The 23,818-nt window shown below is 40.2% G+C and overlaps 1 protein-coding gene across 2 annotated transcripts in view; it reads right to left on the reverse strand.

Annotated features, from left to right (window-relative positions):
* grin3ba (glutamate receptor, ionotropic, N-methyl-D-aspartate 3Ba) overlaps positions 1-23,818 on the reverse strand; it is a 117,861-nt gene that overhangs the window by 22,958 nt on the left and 71,085 nt on the right. For both annotated transcript variants that reach the window (XM_008399177.3, XM_008399176.3), the window contains exons 3-8: positions 19,331-19,827; positions 17,017-17,288; positions 14,440-14,676; positions 8,808-8,954; positions 7,398-7,543; positions 3,568-3,683 (exon numbers count right to left, since the gene is read on the reverse strand). In XM_008399177.3, coding sequence (XP_008397399.1) covers positions 3,568-3,683; positions 7,398-7,543; positions 8,808-8,954; positions 14,440-14,676; positions 17,017-17,288; positions 19,331-19,827 — 1,415 coding nt within the window. The remainder of the gene's footprint in view (positions 1-3,567; positions 3,684-7,397; positions 7,544-8,807; positions 8,955-14,439; positions 14,677-17,016; positions 17,289-19,330; positions 19,828-23,818) is intronic.

Here is a 23,818-nt window from a genome sequence, read left to right on the forward strand (position 1 = left end):
AAGTTTGAGTTATGTCTGTCATTTCATAAAAAAAATAATCTCATATCGAATATAGCGGAGGTAGTATTAGGATCTGACTTCAGGATGTAGACGACCCGCTATTATTGATTGAACCATAATGTTTTTTTTGTTTTTTTTTGTCCCATTGGTATGATTATTATTTTACTTAGGAATATAAACAGTGTAAATAAAAACCCAACATATCTAATTGAAAATCCAACAAATTAACACTGATCATTCTGATGTCTGAATATTAAGACTTCACTTAGTTCTTCTTAAAGTAATATCTGTGTTTGGGTTCAGCTGATTCCAGTATAATTGAATTTGCACTGGAACATCACCAGCAGAGTTTCATTGTTGTCTAGACCACTATTCAGTTCACCTCAAAAATACTTAATTCCAAAGGGAAATTAAATGTTCTTGTAAGTCTTACGGTGTATTTTATTGTCCCCATAGGAGAAATTTGTCTTGGAAAAACATGTGCTAAACAATTTTATCCGAGTTTCTTTAAGCGTTTGCTGTAGATGCTGCTGTCTGTGGGCAGGAAGGACCTCCTGCAGTTGTTTTTTTATTACAGCAGAGCTGAAGAAACTTCTAGCTGAAGACAATCTGTCGTTGTAAAACAGTCTCATGACCAAGAGGCTCAGGGTTATCTGCAAGCTTTCGAAAAATGTTTTGCAATGTATTTTTAAATTGAAAGATGACTAATATATAACTGAGGTAGTATTTAAACAATTACAAAAACTGTTAGCAAACTCCCACCACATTGACTCAGTGCAGATTTAAACCCACTTCCTCTGGGGTAAATGTCCGTCTTGCTAGCCTGATTTGGTCAAAACTAATCTCAGGGTTTCCCCTCAGTGTATCATAAGCCTGGCGGGCCACCAGGCTTTACTTGTGCCCCCACCAAGTTAAAGATTGCTTATTTATGCAAATCTTTTTAAAATGTTAGCATTTTTTAAGACTTTATAGTTGGTATTCAGGTATGATTCTTCCAATCTTGTGCTATTGTGCTATTGTCAAATTTCCTGTCAGCTTTAAACATTTTTAACTCAAAATCACGATGGGCTGCTGGATGAATGACTGCCCTACTGGCGCCAAACCACTGGGCTTCGCAAGTTTTCTGGGGAAAACCTTGAACCTGGTTCACATCCTGTGGTGCAAAAATGTCTCATATGAACATGAAATAAGAGCTTTACAGTAATATTTATAGCATTTTTACAAAATTTGCATTTATTGCTTAACCCATAAGTTTGGGAGCTGCATGAAATGGTTGCTGGAAGCATCTTGGTCGTATTCCAGGTTCTTTTTTCCTCATTCATGCCGTGGCCTACACTGTGATTATCCCATAGAACAAAAGCAAAGACCTCAGCTGTGAATAAATGTCCTCCCTCGAAAGTCTCAAAGCAAGAATGGCATTGGGACACACACACACACACGCACAATCACACACCCCCACACACACACAAGTTGATAAACACATACACTTGTTCACACACACCAACATGCAGTAATCCATGCATGCATGTAGCACTGAGGAAGAACTTGCATACCCTAAACCCCTCTGCGGGTCATTAGGTGTTTCCTGTCTGGCTATGGATTTGTTTATGGGCCTTATGGCTGGTTTGCTTAGTCTAACTTATGATCATTAAGTCCAAAGTCTTCTTGTCTAACATTGTCTTATTAATAATAGATGGCCGAGTACCCCGGGGGCATTATAAGCTCACACACTTGTTATCCTGTCAGTCATGTTGCTGACTACAGCATTTGATCTTGATCTTTGCGCGAGTTCACAGCAGAAAACCGATCTTTCTTAAGATGAATGTGTGAGTGAGTATGAGATAGATAGTCATCTTTCACTCTGAATACAGATGTGCCATCTTTAAAATGCTGGTTAGCAGTTAAGCTTGTAATATAGCAATGCAGCTGTTTTTGTGGTGGACTGATCTTACAACAAACAACGTCAATGAATTTTGAAGATAATTAGATGAACATTTGCTGTGGTGGTATTTTGATAAATGTTTCAAAATATGAGTTAGCAAGTTGCTCCTCAACCACACTTTTTTTTTAATAGACAACAAACTTCTGGAAATCCTCTTGCTGAATATTAAATTAACTCTTTTTGGAAGAATTGGTAGAGTTAATTTGAAATATTTAACTTTCTGCAACAAAACTCTTTTTAAGCAGGATTTCGAAGAAGCTGAGGTCGGATCGTTCCAGAAGCATAATGTCAGCCTAGTTTATCCATATGGGGTGCCCTTTAGGACAAAAAACTAAACACAACAAAAACAAAAAAACATTTTTTTTTCTCTATCACACACCCACACAGACTCACACGCGCACACACTTACAAGACAGCAATTGCACATATACCCCATATATCCAGTGCAGAGAAGTCAAGCTCCATCCAGAAAGATGGCCAGGATTCAAATCAAGAGCCTTTTTGCTCAAAGGCAACAGCCTGTGCAGTAAATAAACTAAACAATTTAAGTGAATTAAAACATTTTTGAGAGGTGACCAAAAACCAGGCAAAATTATACCAGAAACTTGTCAGTGACAACAAAAGAATGTGGTTTCTCTGCAACCTACTAAGGCCTGCTTTTCCAAACATTAGTGGAGGCATACGGCTCTGGAAAAAATTAACAGACCTCTGCACTGAACCCCATTGAAAACCTCACGGTCATTCCACCAAATATTGATTTCTGAACTCTTCCTGAGTTTTAACCTTAGTATTGTTGTTTCTAAATGAATATGAACTGGTTTTCTTTGCATTATTTGAGATCTGAAAACACTGCATATTTTCCATTATTTTGACCATTTCTCATTTTTTTGCAAATAAATAATTTCAAATTTCAGAGACATGTCGTTAGTAGTTCATAGAATAAAAGAACATTGAATGTTTTTTCCAGAGCTGTATGTATATATCTGTATGTATATCCCACCATGTGTTGATTGGATATCCTTTATGAATTCAAATTTGTGCATCCAATTATTATTTTTGAATAATCACCGAAATATTTGGTGGTATAAAGATTCTCACATGGATAAAAACAAAACAGTTCAAAGGTACTGCATTACTAGATGCCTAAAGTTTACAAATAATGAGCATAACTATACTTCTGACTTTCACTGCCAATGGAAAAGCAGAAAACTGAACCCAGACGAGTGAATTTGAAAGTCTGATATTTTTCGTCAACGTATTATGGAGAGATTGTCGTCACAATAGATATTTTGTGATCTTTGCTCCACCAAAGTCACGTGACAATGAAGTGGGTGTTTGAACAGTCAAACATTTAATGAAATTAAACCTCAAAAGTGTTTTGATCCCTTCCTAGAAATCAAACATTTAGTTCGATCAAAGCTCAGATAAGCCCTGTGATGTTGTTGTTTTTAAAGTAAGCTGCCCAACTAAAATAAAAAATGTAAAAAAAATCTGTGATAAGATCAACAGAGCGCCAGAAAAAATAATTTTACAAAACACTGCCCGGGGATGGGGGCTGACTGCTGGTCAATAAAAATTCCTTGCAAGTTGTATAAACAAGTGTGTGAGTCTGCTGGCGTGTGCACCTTCAATGGCAAAAGGCTTCCCCACTGTGAGCAGCTTGCAGTCTGCATCAATGGAGACCTCAAAGTCGAGCAGGGCTTTATCCATGATGAATGCATCCAGGGCCGGAGGATCTGTCCTTCACCACCAACACACACACACACAAGAAGAAAAAGAGAGAGAGACAGAGAGAGAGAGAGAGACAGTGACTGATTAATTAAAGACCTCTAATCTGCAAGAAAAGTAAATATAAACATACGCCAGATTGAGTTCTCCTCACCCCCGATTCTCACGATTCTGAATGTGAGGCTGTCATGTCAGCTCGTCATTTATAGGGAGGATTAGATTAACCATGCTCCAATACACTTTGTAAACACATATATCATTACCTAAACCAACAGGCTCTGCAGCAGACCGATAAGGCATTATACACTCTGCAGAGGACTCTCCTGCTCCAGCGATATTGATCCAATCGACCCTAATTGACCCCTAATTACAGACCGTCCCCGTGCTGCTGACCACTGCTGCGGCTGTGGTTAAGGATGCACAACACTCAGAGTCTGAAAAATATACCTGCTTATCTAAGATGAAGACATTCACTTTTTCAGCATAAGCCCATACGCACCCAGGTTCCACTGGCGAGATCGTTAAATTTACGTAAGCGCGTACACATGAAAACATATTGTTACCGTCTATTGGTTTAAAAAAAAAAAAAAAAAAAAAAAACAGACCAGCCTGATCAAATTTCCAGTAACTTGCTATTCAGGACATGAGCCTCGAAACAAAAGGTTGACTTTACAAAGTCTTTGCCTTCCTGGCAAAGATGGAAAGTCTGTTTTTCGATGTCTAGGCCTGTCAAATATGAGGCGCGGGGAGCAGAGAGGATAGAGACAACTTACGGGACTAAAGAGGGTCGGAATTCACCCGATGCATGGCCTTGGAATAAGAATTGAGTTTGCCCGCGTACGAGCGCGCGCGCACACGAATGCATGAAAGACGACAGCCAGAAAGGCATGTTTCAAGTGTGCGCACAGGTGGAGTGTGTGCAAGTTATTTTCTGAGCACTCTACACATGTGTAAATACGTATAAGTAGCCAAGGAAGGACTGGATTTTTCTCCTCTCCAAGATTTGTGAGGAGTATTGAGGTCAGTAGTTCTGCCAACACAGTATTTTACATTCCAACTCGGGCTCCCTGCGCTGCTGTGTCTTACAATTCAGCTTTGCCTTGCACACAAACAAACACCGCCTTCATCATCCTCTTTTTCTGAACAAGCGCTTTGTATCTTCCCACTGGTATCACAAAGTCAGCACATGCTCCATCTCCGCATCTCCGCTGGTGCTTTATGGAGCAGGCAGCGACTCTGACAAGTGCATGTACGGTTATAGCATCATCCGTCTTCAATGCTGCATGTAGCCGGTCCAAACTTACTTTTTAAATCCTTGCGGTCTGTGTTCACTCCGCTAGTTTTTCCGTGAAGCTTTTGAAGGCTGCGCTGACAGATGTTACGGAATAAGTTATGAAACCTTGAGAGTCTTCGCTACCTAACTCGCGATACGGTTTATTTGAAAATTTTAGGATGATGAAGGAAGAATTTATGCACTGATCTACAGGTTCAATAAAGTTGAAGACTTTGAAGGGTTTCAGTATTGTCCCTTTCATCCTTCTTTACTGTCACAACAATCAGCTGGATAAGCCAGACTCTTGAAGAAACAGGCAAAGCGGCTCAGACACCAGCACATCGGCTGCCCTGCTAGGTTACAGAAGTGAGATGTGCCGGATGTGTTGGTGTAAAGTTCAGGTACAGTGAGCTCAAAATAGCTGTTTACGTGTTCAAAATCAACACCGTAACAGGAACATGATCAAAGCAGAGATTGTGGAGGTGGTACGTAATGCATGCTCCAGTGTTTATGTTCAGCCGAAAAATGCCATGAGCTGATGGCAAAGAACGTGAAAAAATGATTAAATATTTTCAAAGTATGCCGACTTTCACAGTTTATTAAAAGTACATGTTTTAATAAGGTTTATGTGAAGTTTCTTCACCAAGGCAATTTTAATGCTAGACCAAGGTACGTAGTGCCAGAGTCAGGTATCCACTCGTTCCACATAAATTTAGTAAAGAGTTGATCTGAATTACTAACATCGAAAGGACAGTCACCTCTGTATCAAAATGTTTCTCTTTATCTTTCTTTGATGTATTTGAACCATTGTTAAAGAAGAAACAAATCATCTGGTGGCCAGAGTCGGTCGATTTTTGGCTTGATTGGTCCTGACTGGTTCCCACCCTCCCAAAAATCGAATCTTTTTTCAGATCGGAGGACATAAAGTCCTAAACGATATCGTGCCAGGTTCCACTAACACTGAAGAGAGTTGGCAGTAGGATCTGGGACTGTTTGAAAAATGTTCAAAGCTAAAAGGCAGCTGGAGAAAGCATAAAGAAAAAGGTTATTGAAAAGAGAACTGTGTATTCTGTGACGTATAGCTGCTGTTAATTAAGGCTGCAGGTGGGTATAAATACACAGGGAAGGTAATAAGGGGAAAGTGGACACAGCTGGGATCAATCAAGGGGTGGACAAGACGACACAGGAACTAAATAAACACAGAAAACCCAGATTCTCACAGTGTCACTCACTGAATCCATTTTTTTTTTAGATGGCTTGCTGCAAATGATTTCTATATATCAGCAATGTAAAAATACATATATTGCTATTTCTGTTCAAGGTCACATAAGACCCTGTATTGCTCATTTTGATACTCGGTGAAATGAGTTGCAATTTGTTGGTTGAAATAGCATGCCTAATAAAATGGCCAGTGAATGTGTGTATATGTGGATGTTCATGTACAGAAATCTGGCAGCATGGTGGTGCTTAGCAGTGTGTTTCAGCAGGAATGTCACGGGGTCAAATCCCAGCTGTGGCCCTTTTCCGTTTAGAATTCGAATGTCCTTCTTGTGCACACTGTGGGGTTTCCACAGGCACTCTGGCTTTCTCCCAGCGTCCAAAAACTAAATTCCCACAGAACAGACCTACCAGTGTGAATATATTTAGATGCAGGGGTCCTCTAGTTCCATAGTTCAGCCGGCCCCCTACAGGACGGGGTCCCGCAGTTGCATAAACCTTTTTTCTCCCTGCTGAAAATATTTGTTTTCCTTAGCACCTTTGTGTTTCAGCCGCTTTATGTTTTTTAATGCCGCGTACGAATCACTCTTGCAGCCCTTGTGAATTACTTAAACTTTAAAAATAAACACGCTCTGCCTCCTCGCTTTCATCTGCTTTCTGTCCCCATTCAGCATCCCACTGAACCGTTCCTTCCCAGCGATAATTACATCAGTCTGGCCCTGACTTGCGTTCATTCCTATTTTCCAAAACTCATTATGAATAAGAAAACCATCTCCCCCCGCCCCCTCCATTGCAAGCATGTTGTCAGTGCAATTTATGTCTAGTTTTACCTCACTTATACCTTTATCTGAAATGGGTTTGCATTAAAAAAAAAAAAAGGTCATGTTAATGCGGAGTGCAAATGCATACATCAACGGGTGTTCGTTTGTATCTTTGACAGGTGCAATCGCAAAGTACCGTGTTCTCTTAATAAGAAAACACAGAAAAATGGATTAGAGGGAACATTACTTCGGGCGGAAAAATGGCAACAAATCTCGCGAAACCTACAAAAACACATCTAGCCTTTTGACTGCTCTCTTTGAAATTCAAAACGAATCTTTAGGACGTAATGGAACTGCTTCGAAACAGATGTGGAGAAGTAGGGTGAACAGATGCAACACACACACACAAGAATGTTTGGACTTGGATAGCAACGACTCGAGGATAAAAAAAAAAAGAACGTGCTTTAAGCCTTACTTTAGCATGTGCACACCCTCTGGCGTTGTGGGTTGGTTGAAGCGTCGCATGTAGTCGTGCATCTCCGGGAAACTCTTCTTCATGTAGTCCTCTGCACTGCTCTCCCTCACCGTCCCAAAGCGGAAGCCCAGAGAGGGATGGTGCAGCTGGGGGGGTGGGGGGGGGGGTATGACACAGGAAGAGGATGGATGAAGGATGACGCCAAGGCGGTAATGGAGAAGTAAAAGAGAAAAATGACGGAACGTGGAGGTGAGATTCACAGCAACTCCAAACTCACCCGAAAATGGAATAGGGATGCGAGAAAGCAGTAGTGCTTGACAAATTATTCTGCTCCTTCCTCCCCCCGTTGAGCATTTTTCACTTTTCGTCTAGAACCGTCACCTTTTTTATTGTGTCTTTGTCAAAAACAAAGTGGCACGTGGTGGACACATTTTACCACAAAACTCTGGAAATGTCTTAAACATAATGCGGTCTGCCCCCCCTGAGCCGGTGCTTGAGGAACGACTTTCCACTGCAGTTACAGCTTCTAGCAGTTTGTCTTCTTTTTTCTTTTTAACAGCTTTCCTTATCTAGGGACCAACGGTCTAAGCTAAGTCTTCTTTGCAAAACTGCAGAAGCTCAGTCAGATTGGACCTTAAAATGAATGATGATATATTGCAAGAAATTACCTGTTAACCGTAGACTTTGACTGCATATGGATATGCTTTGCTCTGAGCCATTCCATCGTAACTTTAGCTGTTTGTTTAGGGATATTGTCCTTTAGGAAGATGAATGTCCAACCCCGTCACACACTTATTGCTTCCTCTATCAGGCTTTCTTCCAGAGTTCCCTGGTATTAAACACCACCGATCTTCTTCGCTTGTCGGTTTAGGTCTGCTGCGTCTTGGGAAGTTTGAAGTTTTGCCATCCTCTTTCAACACAAGACGTCCAAACTTAGGATATCGTAACTGTTATAAATGTTTCCACAGGTTTTCCCTGATCTGTCTGGTGTATACCTTAGTCTTCATGATACTGTTTTGTTCTCTTTTGTTCTTTAACGAACCTCTGAGTCTTTCACACAGCAGCTGTGTTTATACTGAGATTAAGTTGCAACACAGATGGGCTCTATTTACTACTGCAATTGGTGACTTCTGAAAGTAAATCAATGCACTGAATTTTTTGTTCCCAGGGTTATTCAATTGGATAGGAATGATTATATATGGATACAATTTTTCCTCCAATTCCGAAAAACAAAACAAAACAAAACAATGCACTGTTTTGTGTTTATCATTATAAAACACATTGAAGTCTGTCATGCTGGCTAAGTTGGAAACAGTAAGAGTGGTATGAATACCTTTCCAGACCACTACAGCTGTGTTGTATGTCAAAGACCTTCCAGTTATAAATTTGCCAGCATGCACGTCACCTTACCTTGTCGTCGTGAATTCCTGAAACCTGCTCGAAGGTTTTCTCTCCAACCATAACAGCAGCAAGGTTGGCCGTGTAGCTGGACAGCACCAGTAAGCAGAAAATAGCCCAGAGGTTCATCAAGAAGCGTCCCGTCCAGCATTTAGGAGTCTGCAGAGAGATGGCGGATGATAAATGAATAATTGAACAAATCTAAAAGATTGAACTATCGTAGCTCAAGAAGAAACTGTGAATTGACATTGTGTCAAAAATAGTCTTTTGACCCCCCCACCCACTTTTTAAAGTATAAAACCTCCATGCAAACTGTGTTTTTCCTCCCCTGAAATTCACAAATCGTGAAACCAATGAATCGGTAAAGGCAAAAATGAGAGAAGAAACTGCAAGAGTTTTTGCTGCAGCATATCGGACATATCTTTCCATTAAACCGCCTGCTTAGGGGAATTCAACACCTGAAATGTGCAATCATTCAATTACTGATCCAATTAAAATCCACTTAAAAGAAAGAAAATAAATTCACTTCCAGTGTTTTAAAGGTTGGAGATTAATGGGACATCAATTATACAAACAAGGTTATAACCCACTTTCACAACAGCGTGGAGAGGGTGATGAACACTCAGGCATAATTAGTTGGTTTACTGAAAAGGGAATAAAGTGAGACTTCACATTATGAGCATAATTTTCCAATTAGCATTTTTGGGGAGGAAAGTCATCCTTAGGAAAGCTTACATGCTCTCCTACGTCTCTCCAATGGAGATGTAATAATAAAAGTGGCGTCTCAGTGCCGACTCAGCACTGCCTTATGGAAATTATGTTTTCTAAATGAACGTTAAGATATAAATCCTGTCTAACGTGTTCTAATTTACCGAATACAAACATATTTAAACAAAGACCTGGAAGCAGCATTTTCCGAGCAAACTCTCAGCTGATGGGCACTGAAAAAAATAAAAATAATACAGCATTGTTGCATGAAAAGCTCATCAAGCAGGATTTAAAATAGACACCTAATTCAGGCTGTTTGACAGCTTAGCCTACATACTTGTTTGCTTCCACAAGTTGAATGTGTTTGCAGAGGGAGGGGGGAAAAAAAGAGCTTCAGGATTAGAAGATTTGTTGGCACAACATTGTAAACAGTTTGTTTCTTTTTCTCGCAAGGTTGCTCAGATTTTACCATCAAAGCCCAAAACGGCTGCAGATGTGCAGCCCGTTTATGTGCCGCTTGTATTAGAAAGGATATCCTTAATAAATAAACACATTATTCTCATAAAAAGAACCCCAGTTTACACAAATTAAAGCTCTTAACCCATTTTGACCGAGTATGGCACATTTTCTAAAATTTTAGAATGCGTTGTGATTTTTATTTTTGTTATTGAATGTAATATTGTGGTGATGTATGACTACCTTGACTAATGCTGTGCACTATGTTTTTCCCCGTGAGTGACAGTAAAGCACAAAACTGAGCTGAACAAATAAAAAAAACATCAGAGCTAAATATGTAATATTTTAGAAGACGAACTATAAAATTAGTAAAGAAAAAAAAACGAGCCCCACTGATCAAATCCATATTTTACAAAGAAGCAATAATTTCAGTTCCATTTCATAACCACGCATTAACATTTAATCTACATCTACTTCCATTTGCCACGCCACTTTGTGTCACGTATTTAGATGAAATATGAAGATTTGTAATGATAAAAACTCTCAAATGCCATATAAGTTGGTTGTAATTGCATGCAGTCTGCTGAAGATGAAAAATTACAACCGTTTTCATTGATTGTCTTTCTGATTGGCACTTATGAAATGTAACAGATTGTGACTCCTGATTAAAGCAAAATAGCTGTGCGCGGCCTCCTGCTGGTTGATATTATTTACCGGAGTCATAAACCACATTTCCTGACAGCAGGCTGTGAGGAGTTTCTTAAAAAAAAAAAAAGTTTAAATCATAAACTGTCAAAGTGGAAAAGTCACCAGCCTGGTCAAAATGACTCCCTCAATGTGTGTTAAACTTTAAAAAGAAACACATTTCAAGAAATGCATAAAAACATATTAAAGACATCACTTTGAGTGCACACAGTACAAGAAGGGAACATGTATTATGAATAATTATTTGAAAAATACATTCCCTATTTTGTACAGTTACATTTTTAATTGTTTCGTGCCTGAAATGAACAGGAATAATATGTAATAAATATTCTTTAGAGAATGGCAGCGCAAATGAATTTAGAAGATTTAGACATTCGGTACACAGTTGTGGACGCCATGAATAACTTCTTTTGTTTTACTTTCCCACCTTTTATTCTCCCCCTGTTTTCAACTTCTTGACCTACAGACTGAAGGCCAATCAACACATAATAATCTGGCAAATTTTTCAAATAGTCGGCACAATGGACAGCTGGAAGTTTCACAGCTATCCAAACTGTGGATAGCTGTGGATAGCTAGCTGTCTAAACAGCTAGCTAGACTTGGATAGCTCTTTCTAAAACTCATAATGACGAGTTCAAAATCTAAAAATCGTCACAGCTCTTTGCGTTAAAGAAATGTAGTTAGTGGATTTAACTAAATGAGACTGCTACGTGCTGACCAGCACCATGTCTGAAGTACTAGAGAAGGCTACTTTGACCTCCGACAAAAAGTTTGACTTTAAGCATAAACATCGGACAGGCATATGCATTTTTGCTTTGAAATAAATTTGAGATCTTTTCAACAACAAAACCTTTTTTTTTTTTTGCTTTATTGATGCCTCAAAGGCCTTTGATTATGTAAACCACAAAAAGTTATTTCGAAGCAATCTGCCTACTTTGTCTACAATTTCACTATAAGCACTGATGCTCGTCTGTTTGTGTTAGCACTAGAATGCAATGGACAAAATACTCCAGGTATATTCTGCTTCTCGCTGGGCTGAGCTCCAGCACCTCATAACCCACTCCAAAACTGGGGATAGCTAATGGATGTCTGAAAGGATTAAACCAAATATCAAAGCTGAACTTTACAATAACAGTTAGGGATCCATTCACTTGCCCTCCCTCCCCCGACAGGCAGGGCATGTAGAAAATGTCACGGTTTGGCTCGACACCAAGGGTCCCACGGAGCTACTGAAGGACATTTTAACGGGTCCTGAGAATGCTAATGAACACAACTGTTAACTGACACATTAGCTGCTGCAAAGAACGAACGTGTGACCCTTAGAGTAACGCTTTGAGGTGAAGACTCAAGCAACACTTTAAGGAGCAAAGTTATCAGCAGACCAACTCGCTTTGGCTTGTGGCCTTCGCCAGCGTCGCGTTCGGTTACGTGAAAGTCCTTCAAACTCTTTCACTTTGGTTATTGTGAGCAGCTTCCTTTAGGGACAGCATATTATTATGCATTTAAAATACTTCATGATTTGCTGCAAACTCAACAAGAGGGGGGCAGGCGCGATTTTTAGGAAATGACACTTGCTGCCGCTGCTTGGGAAATTTCAAGAGCACAAGCGCAGGTTTTCATAATGATGGATTTTTGGACGGCTGCGCCGCTGCATGGAAAACAAAGAATGCACGGAGGACGGAGTCATCATTCATCCGCTTTGTGGTTGGACGTGCGCGCCAATGTGACTGTGGGTGTGACACAATCTGTCAAATCTGACACGTCCCAGAAGAACGCCATTATTGCAAAGGCGCATTTAATATCTTTACATATTTATGTCAAATAAATAACATGGAAACAAGGTGCAGGAAACTAAATTGTTTCACCAGCAACAGACGAGAAGCAGTCACATCTCTTTGTCGGAGCTTCGGATTCTACATTTAGTCAGGAATTACAAAGGAATTTCACCGCCTGCAAGTGTCGATTAATGTTATTGTTTTAGTCTCAATTAATGGTATATGAAGAGGTTTCTCTTTACTTGTGTTTACAGCACAAGAAGCATGTTAAGACTCGCCTTGAGATCACATTTTCAAAGTCACGTCTTGTGTCAACTGAATTTTTACTTGGTCTTGTCTAAGTTCTGGACCTGCTGGACATGAACCGCAAAGCCAGTCGAGACCACTGTTGCAACATCTTTTTTAATGAAACTCTGTTAAACTGTCGTCTCGAATCAAATGCAACAAATACATTTTTTTTAAAAATATATATATTTAAAAATGCCAGCAATTTAAACAACGTCTCTATGTTTCAAGGATGCACAAATACATGGATGTTCATCTGCCTGTGTAATATGCAGAAAGTAACCCTTCTAAGAGGGTTGGTCATCTGCTTCCACCCCTCTGCCCGCCTTTTAATGAGCTGGTCTTCACTTTGTCTTGGGTTAGGTGGTTGTAACCTCAATTTGCGGAGCACTACAGAGGGACGGAATCAAAACATTTCCCTGGAATCAATGATGAACGCAACTGAGGTGAACACTATAAATACTCGTAGCACAACACTCCACTTCTGAAGAAAAAGCTTTCGGGAGTTTATTTAACGTTTAGTGCTGAATATTTGGAAAAGCCAACAAAATACTAGAATATTGTTTGGTCAGAGGGGAATGAAACTTGACTTTGTGAACATCACTGCAAACTTTATAATTATGAAAGGATTAACACTAGTTGTCACTCCAACATACTGCGCCAACGGTGAAGATAGGAACCTTGTGGGATTTGGGGTATTTTCCTTATATAATCAAAGAACGAATAAATGAGAAAATAATTACTGAAACATTCTTGATAAGAAGATATAATGGGGGTGAATGTTTTTTGTTTTTTTTTAGTGAGCCAATAATCAGCCCAAGATAGAAACTCAAGCTACTACAATCGTCTAATCAAGCATCCAACTTGAGTCAAACTGAAAATCTGTGAAAATATCTGAACATGTAATTGCAGAGGAGAGACCCCCACAGCCTTCAAGATTTGATGTTGGTTTGAGTTCCAGCCAAAAGCTATTTCTGCAACCATGTTAAGCACTTGTTTTCTTGTGTCATTCCATTTTTAAAAAATATAATTTACTAACTAGCCTGTTTTGATTTCTTTGTATGTGCGGATTACTTGAGTTTATACTGACATCTGACTTGAATTTCCTGCCAGTGGGCACATTATAACTACATTTACTGAGAGAAGCATTGATTTGTTCAGTTGTTGTTTGCCCCGGTGTACATCACCCTTTCTACAGCACCTTCAAACAGTTTCATCTCTCATATCCACAATTACACTTTGAACTGTGCCTGAGAATTTTTCTGTCAGCCTGCCGATTACCTCCTTTTCTATCACCTTTGCAGCCCTTAAGCAGCCCTCCTTCCCCTGCTTTCTTGTTTTTAACTTTGTGTCTGACTACTTGCGGGAGTTAACCTCTAACCGTTAAATCTTTTACCACTTTCATCCATCCCAATCATTCTCCTAAAAAAAAAAAAACCCTCCCCTTTGTATCTGTCGGCGCACTTACCCTTTCCCCTTTCTCTCCCTGTACGTACATTACCCTCTCTGTATCTCTCTACTTCATCACTGCCTACCCTCTTAACCATGCTCCTATTAATCTTTCCTCTGTTATGGTCGTCTCTATCATCTTCCCCAAGCCTTTTCCCATGTCTTACCCCCGACCGTCTTGATTCTCATTCTCTCCCCGAGTTGTTTGGGCTAATATCTACTTTCAGACACTGTGGCGAGCACAGAAGCAGGGAGAGCTTCTTTACCTTGGTGGCGACGGTGCGTCCGAAGAGTATTGCGTAGCAGAGATTGAGGGCAGACGAATAGGAGAACACACGCAGCCTGTTTCTGCCATGGGGGGTCATGCCAAACGGGCTGTTCCACTCATACAAGGTGAGGAAGAGCGCTGTGAGGTGCAACGTAACAAAAATGCCGACCCACATGGACCAGTGGAGCGGCCACATGAAGGCTCCGATGGGCGCTGCCGTGTCCCGGCTACGAACCTGAATGACGTTAAAAAAAAGAAAAAAGAAAAAAAAAAAGAAGAAGAAGCAAACTTGAGATCGACTCAAACCATTTCATCTTGTGGTGCTTAATCCAGAACTGTCACTATAAATCTCACTCTTTATTTCCAGAAAATAATCACAGTCAACAAAATTCTGATTTGTTTGAAGCAGTCTAAATTAATTGCTTCTTCTGCATGCATTTTTTTTTTTTTTTTAAGGAAAGAATTCATTTTTTTCCTTAATTAAGTTCTAATATATTCCTGTGTGACGTTTCTTAAGCTAACTCTTGTTTTGAACTTTTATAATTAACATGTCCTCCACAAAGCTCCACAAAATAATTATTGCCAAAAAAAAAAAAGATCTGTCTCTTGCCAGAAGACCAGGATTAAGACTGAAATATACAGACGAATTAAGAGGTTACATAGTGTTAGGTTTTACTGAAACAGTCGCAGAGAAAAGATTCTGAAAGCTTTATTAGGGACTTACAGTCTAGATTTAGTTTTTTTTAGCCATGCCCCATACAAACATGAGCAAATTGGCACCATTGGCAACATGTATATTAAGCCTTCAAATAAATGAATATTTTATCGCAGCAGCATAATCTCACATATTGGGGAAAATATCCCATGATGAAAATGAAATGTCTTCAGCAAATCCATGGTGGCACCTTTATTGATATTTCTACCAATAAAGAAATACCAAGAAAATGAATGCATTTAAACATAAACTCTTCGTTGATGAGACGGCATTTCCTTTTAGTTATCAGGCTGGAGGCAGACTTATTTTTTTTACTTTGCCACCACACAGGGTGCCAGTTAAATGTTGCAAAAAACAAAAAAAAAAATCTCAAAATCTTACTGTTAAACATTGGTAGTGAAGAGGGATATCTTGGAGTTGTCATAAGAACCATTAGATGCTTTCTATGTGCCAATTGTAGGTATCGAGCTCCCAGACCTCTCAGGTCTTCTGGTTATGGTCTGCTCCGTATCACCAGATGCAGAACCCAAACAAAGAGAAGGAGCATTCAGCTTCAATCTGGAATAAACTTCCAGAGAACTGCAAATCAGCGGAAACGCGGAGTTCCTTTAAATCAAGACTGAAAACCCACCTGTTTAGAGTTGCTTTTGAACCATAGCAAATGGAGCGTTGACTAACAGATTTGATATGCATCGATGATTTTAACAAATGACACTTGACGAAATGCGATGTCTGTTACTGGTTTTCACATGTGATGCGTCTATAATGTCTTCACGTTTTCACAGTGGACAGCACTTTGAACTGCCATGTTGCTGAAGTAAACTTGACCCGACTGGTTGATTGCATGTCAGAAAAAGCCTACTCTGCAATACCATCACAAATGTAAACAGATGGCGTTAGATGAGACTACTGTGAAGTACAGCGATGGATCTGTGGCGCTGTATTCATGTTTCTCTTGCAAAGGGCGAAAGAATCTTTTCGGGGGTGTATGGCATCATGAAACCTTTTGAAATAATTTATACATTAAACAGTATGAGTGCATTTGTAAGGGTAAATGTTTAATTTGTTTAGCAATTTAGAAGACAGACAAAAAGAGGAGCCAAAGATATGCAATCCTGGGTGTGGTGATAAGAAGTAGCTGACTCTCAAGGAGAGGTGTTCCCCGTTCTAGTTACAATACAGGTGATGCCTCACAGTGTTGTAATTCATCTGCAGAGTTTGTCTTCTTCAGTATTGGTGAAGAAGACACACACAAAAACTCACTGTGCAACTTCACCCTGCAAACAGGAATACCTGGTCAAAACCTGGTGCCCTCCATGAGGAAAGTGAAAGTGGGACGTCATTGGCACTTTCAAGAGGAAAATCTTCTAAACTACACCAACGCATCATAGAGACGGTTTAGACACAAAAATCTATGTTTTTCTACGGCTATCAAGGTCTCTGGATTTTAATCCATCAGGAAAGTGTGAGTTAGTCCCAGAACTCTGGATCTAGGTAGAATAGATCCAGATTTCTTTATGCTCCAACCTTGTAAAAGAGATAAGAAATATAAGAGAACATCCAGTGTTGTCTTAACATGTCTAAAGTGTTGAACAAACCTTTGATGATAGGGATGACAATACCTGTGGCTCCAGTGATTTAGCGTAGAAAAAAAAACAAAACAAAACAAAACATTTAATAGCATGAGATGTTACATGAATTCATGCAAGATTTCAGCGTGAGATTATTCTACTGTCATAAAGTTTGAATTTATTTTAAGGCTTTAAACATATCTTCATCAGGGGTGCCAATAATTGCAGCCAATAGCATGTTGACTGCAAACTTTAAATTGAACAAAATGATGCTTAAAAACAAGGATACCAGAATTCCCAGACTGGTGGAGTAAAAGGGAGAAGTGAAATCTATCATTCTGCTCCTGGCAGAGTTGATGGAGAAAGAGGTGACGGCCATGTCGGCTGTTCCATTCAGGAGGTCCCCCACAAGGCCAGTCCAGCGTCCCGTCCCGCTCAACGCGCCGTACTTTCCATCTCCCACAATGTAAAGGTCAAAGGTAAATCCCATATCCTCTGACAGTTTCTCCAACAAGTCAATGCAGTACCCATAGCAGCATTTCCTCAGATCCCCCGGCAAATCTAAGAGGAAACAAAGGAGCGATGGTGATGTCAAACCATTTGGACATTCTTATGCATGCTTTGTAAGTGCAGCGGTTGCACCACTGGGAATCTCTATGCAACAGTGATTTAAGAAAATTGCTGATGGATCACCAAAGGGAAAAAAAAAAAAATCAACTTGGACATTTTAATGAACCTGGCACCCTGGTTCAGGCTACATTTATTATAATTGAGGCTAAAAAACTTTTTAAAATAATAAACCCTTAAAATATGTATAAAAATCGGACAGCTGGCAATGCATACTATACTTTTTGCTATTCTGATTTCTTTGGCAAAGCATTTTTTTTTTACAATCTCAGTTAATTAAATATGGCTGTCTGCCAACTCCTTTAAGTTGGGTCCAGATTTCTCCATAAGTCCAAAACGCAAAGACAATCATGTGGAAATGTGATGGACTGGCATGTGTCCATTATAAGTCAGAGATACATTTACTCTTTTTGATCATATCTTCATGCATTACAGGCTTCTTGCATGTTATTGTTTACATTTACAATGTTTTGCCACCAGTTTGGGTTAAATCATGTCTAATTTGATTCAGTAGATGTAACAACTAAATGCATCCAGCAGGGGGGGCCTAGCGCTAGTGAGCAATAGTAAAGAGGGAACTTCCTCCTTCTCAGTCAATACACTTTCTTCTATTCTCCATTTCAGGTATGGGTCTACACATAAGCTTAACACCACTGCTGTAAGGGGGTTTACGAACTGATAAATTGCTTGTGAATATGTTTTCTTACTGACTATATTCATATGTTGTTTTAGCAGGTAAGGATAAAGTTTAGCCACAGTTAGCCGGTAGCTCACAGCAGACTACGCTAAACCATGAGTGAATGTAGCAATATACTGTGCATTCCAGTTGTAGACAGTCTTTACACATGAGAGTTTGTCTCTGTTATTACTCTCATATTTGTGTAGTACATTGGTTTATAAGAAAACCATACTGTTGTTTCAAGTTTGGAATGTGGATGTATACAAGTAAGAATAACTCCGTCACGCTGGAGAAGAGGAAAGAACATGTCTGTGGCTCCTTTTTTTCAATTATTCCCCCCTTCAAGGTTTTTACAAAAACATGTCATTTGGCATGTTTGGGTTTAAAGGAAGTAAAAATGTTGGAAAAGTTGTTTTAACTTGTTGATCCTTGTATGACATCTATGCCTGAACAGTTATGTGGATTATTTTGGTTTTGGACACTAACTTCACCAGTTAGAAATTTTGTCAGATATGGGATTGTTAAAGTTGATATTTTTGGAACATTACCAGTGAGGAAGTTTCTTGGCCCAAGTGCAGGGAATGAACCACTTGGTAACAGGAAGGCCACGAAGCAGCCAACAGTATGACTACACTGCCTCTACAAAGTGTGGTGACTTTTATTTACCAGAAAAATAAAAGGCCTGCCCTGAGGACTGTCCTCTGAGCCTCTTTATACATATTATTGTATTTTTAGATTTGGAATTAAGTTTTTTATAACACATGATCATGACTTACTGCTTTAGCTTATTAACGTAGCTGTCTTCTATTTGCAGTTTTTTGATTCAATTTACAAAAAAGTACAAGAAAGGTCAATTTGAAAACCTTGAGCTTCCCTGTTGCCAAATATCTGTTTGCGTCAGAAAACATACTAGATTTATCTTCAATAGAGTAGAATATTGATTTAATGTGTTTCATGTACTTCATTCATGAAAGTGTAATGTGAATGTAGAGCTCAGCCCTTGGCACAAAGCCTGATGTGCTTTTGAACTATACTGACCATTAACAAAATGAGCTCTACTAAAGTAATGCTATACTACTATCTGAAGTTACTTTAGGTATATGGTGTACGGTACTAACATTAAAGCAAAAACAAACACATTGATGCATTAATGTGGAATTGAGAGTAATTAAAAATCCTTCCATAATACCACAGTTGTCATTGGGTTAGTTTATGACTTATTGTACTACTATTTTTTTCATTGGAAATGTGCAACACAGTGCAAGTATTTTGTAAGTAATTGCCAAAACAGACCCACCAATTCCATCCCAGTCTACCACTGTAGAGTTGGGGTTGTGAAGCTGGTTGAAGAGGCCATTGATTATATCAGTCCGATTGGTTTTAGGATCCAGGCAGAGTTGACCTGCTGGACACAGCCCATCCTCATCGACCTCCCGTGTGAAGACAAATGGATGTTCAACCAACGTCACCACACGGAGGCGGTGTCCCTCGACGGAAAGTCCTGGTCTCCAGCGTCCTCCAAAATAGCCGTCCCCTTGACCATCCCCTCCTCTGACACCAGCTCCAAGGCCTTGTCCCTGGCTGCTGCCGAGCCCTCCCACCAGTCCCAAAATGCCTCCCTCAAGTTCTAGTCGACCACGGGTCCACTGTCCTACAGTAACCCACGCTGGCTGACCCAGCGCACCTCTTTTAAGACTCCATACGTGGAACAGTTGTGAGGAAAGGACTCGAGAAACATCAGCGTCCACTTGGATCAGTCCCGTAGAGCCAGTGAAAGAGATGTTGGACAGAAACCTCAAAGTGAAGGAAACAACAATCAGACAGAGACAACAAAAGGAATGTTGCAGCTTACAATTGTAGAAACGTAGCCTGAAATAACCACCAGGACACTTTGTAAAATAGCTAAATCTTCTAAACCTTGCACAGATGGGCGCAGCCTGGTTGTAGCGCTCTAGCAGGTCTAGTCTCAAATGGGTAATTGAATCTCCCAGACGGTCATAATTAAAAGTTAATGCACTGCAATGAGGGTCTCCTTCTATCTGCCAGTCCATACAAACAGTCATTGCTATTCATCTCACTCGTCTGGTGGCCCTGCACTGGTCTTTACTGTGGAATATATTAGGAAGAGCAATCCCCATTCATACATATATCTTCCCTGGCCTCTCTTAAACCACACAGGGATTGTTTGTTCATGTCTTAGCATTTGATCATGACGATGCTGTCATGTGACTTCTTGAAAAGGCATTCAGGGCCCATTTCATCTTGATTAGTTGGAAACTAGAAGGAGGTTGCAAATCGTAGAAACAGTAAATGTTAAAAGTAAGTAAGGTTCATTGCATTTCGTGTGCAGTGAACTGTGCCAGGAAAGTCATGGTCGAGACTTGAAATGGTAAGCTTTACTTCTGCTAATGGGAAAAGGGCGTTTGAGCTGTGGCTCATAAATGCAGCGAATGCAAAGGACAATGACTAGACTAAACTGATCATGTGGGTCATTAATCTCTTCTCCAAGCCAAATTTTAAGAGCTTGTGTGTGTGTTTCTGCTCGCGAATGTGTTCATTGCCCCACGTTACATTAGAATTTACGTCAGCATCCCCATATATCTGATGAACCTGATTAAAGATGCCCACGTCTCATTCCACATTAACTTGTGTTTTGTCATCAGCAGCTCTTTCTATCTCTTTGACCATAAAGTGGAAGAGCCTAGCCTTGCCTTAAGATGAAATCGCTCATGGTAATGGCGCAGCTGAATCATCATATCGAACAGACAGCAGATTCATCAAGCCAACCCACTCTAGACTCATACTCTAATGGGTTCTGCTGGCCAAAAATAGAAATAAATAAATAAATTAACCAACAGAGTAAGCTTTACTTTACATCTCCTATCTGTGCAGGACACTACAAAGCCACTTTCTCACACGTAGTGACAAGTTTGGATAGAACTGGGCAGCAAGAGTTGAGGTGTTAGAAATGAAGCATTTTTAAGCGGTGCCACTTTTTTTTTTGTTACGTTTTCAGCATGTCGTATTGTCGAACAAGGCCCAAAGCAGAGTTTAAAGAATGATGGCGGGCGTCAAAGCAGCTTGATGAGTCTGCTCGCAGTGTCAGAGAGGGATGGCTTTCTCTCACTAACACCTGGTCCCGGTTTACCCGGCCAGCCTGAATGTCAGCAGAGCGGACGGTAAGTGATGACTCTATAAGGGAGTCGCAGGCATGCGCCATGGCCTCTTATCGCTCCATCTTCCTTAGTTTGGAGGGAAGTTTACTCCCTCTGTCTTTTTTTCGAGTGTTTGAGATGATACAAGAGTTGCTTGTTTCGACGGTTTTAATCTCCTCTGTGGAGATGGAATCAGTGCGGCAGCTGTGTCGAGTGAGATGGAACTGACTGGCAGATCTCACTCTGATAACAATAGTGCTCTATCCGCTTTCCTCCCTTTACTCCTCCCCCCACATCCTTTTTCCCCTCACAAGCTATTCTTTTACTTTATTCCGATTTTTACCTTTTGCTGCTTCCTATTTCCTCTGTCTTTGATCTATGTGCTTGCCTTTGACCAAGTTCTTGTTTTTCTCTAATGTATTTTTGGGATCTTTCAAGTTTGGAGATTCGGGGAAAAAAAAACAAAAAAACAATACGAACATCAATACTTTGGCTTTATCTTTGTTGCTCCAAAGTTTTGTATTTTAAACAAGCATTTTGCTTTTCCTCACTTTCTTCCTTCGCGCCTCACTCGCCTGCTCATATCTCCAGACGTCCTCTCTCTCCCACCCTGCCTTTCTCACTCCATCCCTTGGGGCACTGAACTGTTAATTGCCTCTTCCATGTGGAAGTCTCTCACTTCCTTCAGCTTTGTTAGCATTCTCCCGAGCAATGCAATGTCTGGCTGTTGGATGAGGGGGATAAGAATCAGGCTGCATGGAGGGAAAGTACTGAGTGTAACTTCACGGATTCACATGGTGTGATAATACGACCCCTTTTATCAGTCTTTTTCATGCCAGAATAAAGGTCACTTGCACTATATTGCAAGTAGTACCATTATGAACAGCCCAATCTGAAAGTCCATAGACTGTCCAAATTGACCGTCTACAGAAGGACTGTAACTTCTCCTAGTGTCCTGATAAAGTTTGAGGTGACTGTAAACCATTACCGAGTTACTCTTTAAAGAGCAACAAGACTACAAATGAGGCAGCACTTGGCAGCGCTGCTTTCAGTATGTAATCAATCTAATCTGTCCACTGCACACTGAGGTTTAGCAAGTCTAATATTTACGGTGGCAACAATCATCGCTACCCTGCAAAGATAACTGGAATGTGTTGGAATTGAGATTTGATAAGAACGCTTTCATTCGGGAAATTTGATTACAAAGTAAAACCCGGTCTTTTAAACAACAGTTTAAAGATTAATCCTTAGATTGGACATTAGCAGGGCGAGCGCCACAAACATCGGATCGATTAGAAAACACAACTTCACAAACTAAACACTGCAGAAATCTGTTAAATTGGATTTTTACACCGTGGTCTTGTTTTAATTGCTATCCTTTCATAGCAAACAGTTGATGGCAAATAAATTCCAAAGTTGGAAAGATGCACTGTTGGCTACAAACGATGGTTCATTACCAGGCCTCTGCAGAATATTGACATGCTGATGAGCGAGTTGGAGCTTTTAAATCAGCTGTGTTGGAGCAGAGACAGATCTAAAATTGTCAGGACGTTGGACACCCATGAACTACATCAGGGGTAGGCAACTCCAGTCCTTTAGGGACGGTTTCCTGCAACTTTTAGACGAGTCCCTGATTCAACTCACCGCAATCAAATGGCTGAATTCCCTCCTCAATATGCAGTCGAGCTCTCCAGAGTCCTGATAGTGACCTTTTTGACTCAGATGTGTTGAAGCAGACATATATCTACAAGTTGCAGAACTTTAGTTGCCCACCCTGTTATATGTTGATTGTGATATTCCAATCAATAACATTAATAATAAGCTTCAAAAGATGACTATTAGCTTTGCTAAAGCAGTGCTAGGCTAAAGATTTCCCCTAAACTGCATGTTGTTTTGACACACACAAAAAATCTTTGTATTCTTTCTCAGTTTGGTGCACCTATGATCTTAGCCTTTGGACCTTTGTGCACCCTGGTACTTGTCTAAACTGCACAGTGAGCATCCAGATAGTAACAATGTTGGTGTTGTGGATGATTACTCTCTGCAACATGTGTGCTCGGTATCTGCTGCAGGCCCAGCTCCTTCTGCAAATCCTTTTCTCTTCAACACCTCATGACCGTAAGACGCTGGATACTTGCTGTTTTATTCATCGTGCTATTCGAGGAATATCCGTGTCAACTGACGGGGCGAAAGTGTTTCAGTTTGGAGGGAATTTACAGAAAAAGAGTTCAGCTCTACAAACTGTATCAGCTACATGAGGCTTAACTGGATTTCTGAAGTCTGTAAGTGTGTGTATGTGTCCATATGTGAGGATTACATTTTTCTTCTTCAAGTGAAAACATTATTATTTAATAAGTCTTTTTTTTTGCTCTCCATATGTCTTTATATCACAGAGAGCACCTTGGCAGATCTGTGAAAGCTGTCGGAGGCGCTTTTTAAAGCTGCAGGGATTGGGGTGATGGTAACAGCATGGACCCTTTGTGTCAGTCTGCGAATCTATATGTCACACAGACCTCCTCCCCACCTCTGGCATGAGAGTTAAGAAATTAGAGCCCCTATTGTGCAGAGGACAGACAAGGGCAGCAGTCAGAGCGTGAAGAGCCATGAGCGGAGAATTTACTACAAAAAAG

The sequence above is a fragment of the Poecilia reticulata genome, chromosome 22 (genome assembly GCF_904066995.2).
Source record: "Poecilia reticulata chromosome 22, P_reticulata-male-v2, whole genome shotgun sequence".
In the NCBI taxonomy this organism is placed as follows: Eukaryota; Metazoa; Chordata; class Actinopteri; order Cyprinodontiformes; family Poeciliidae; genus Poecilia; species Poecilia reticulata.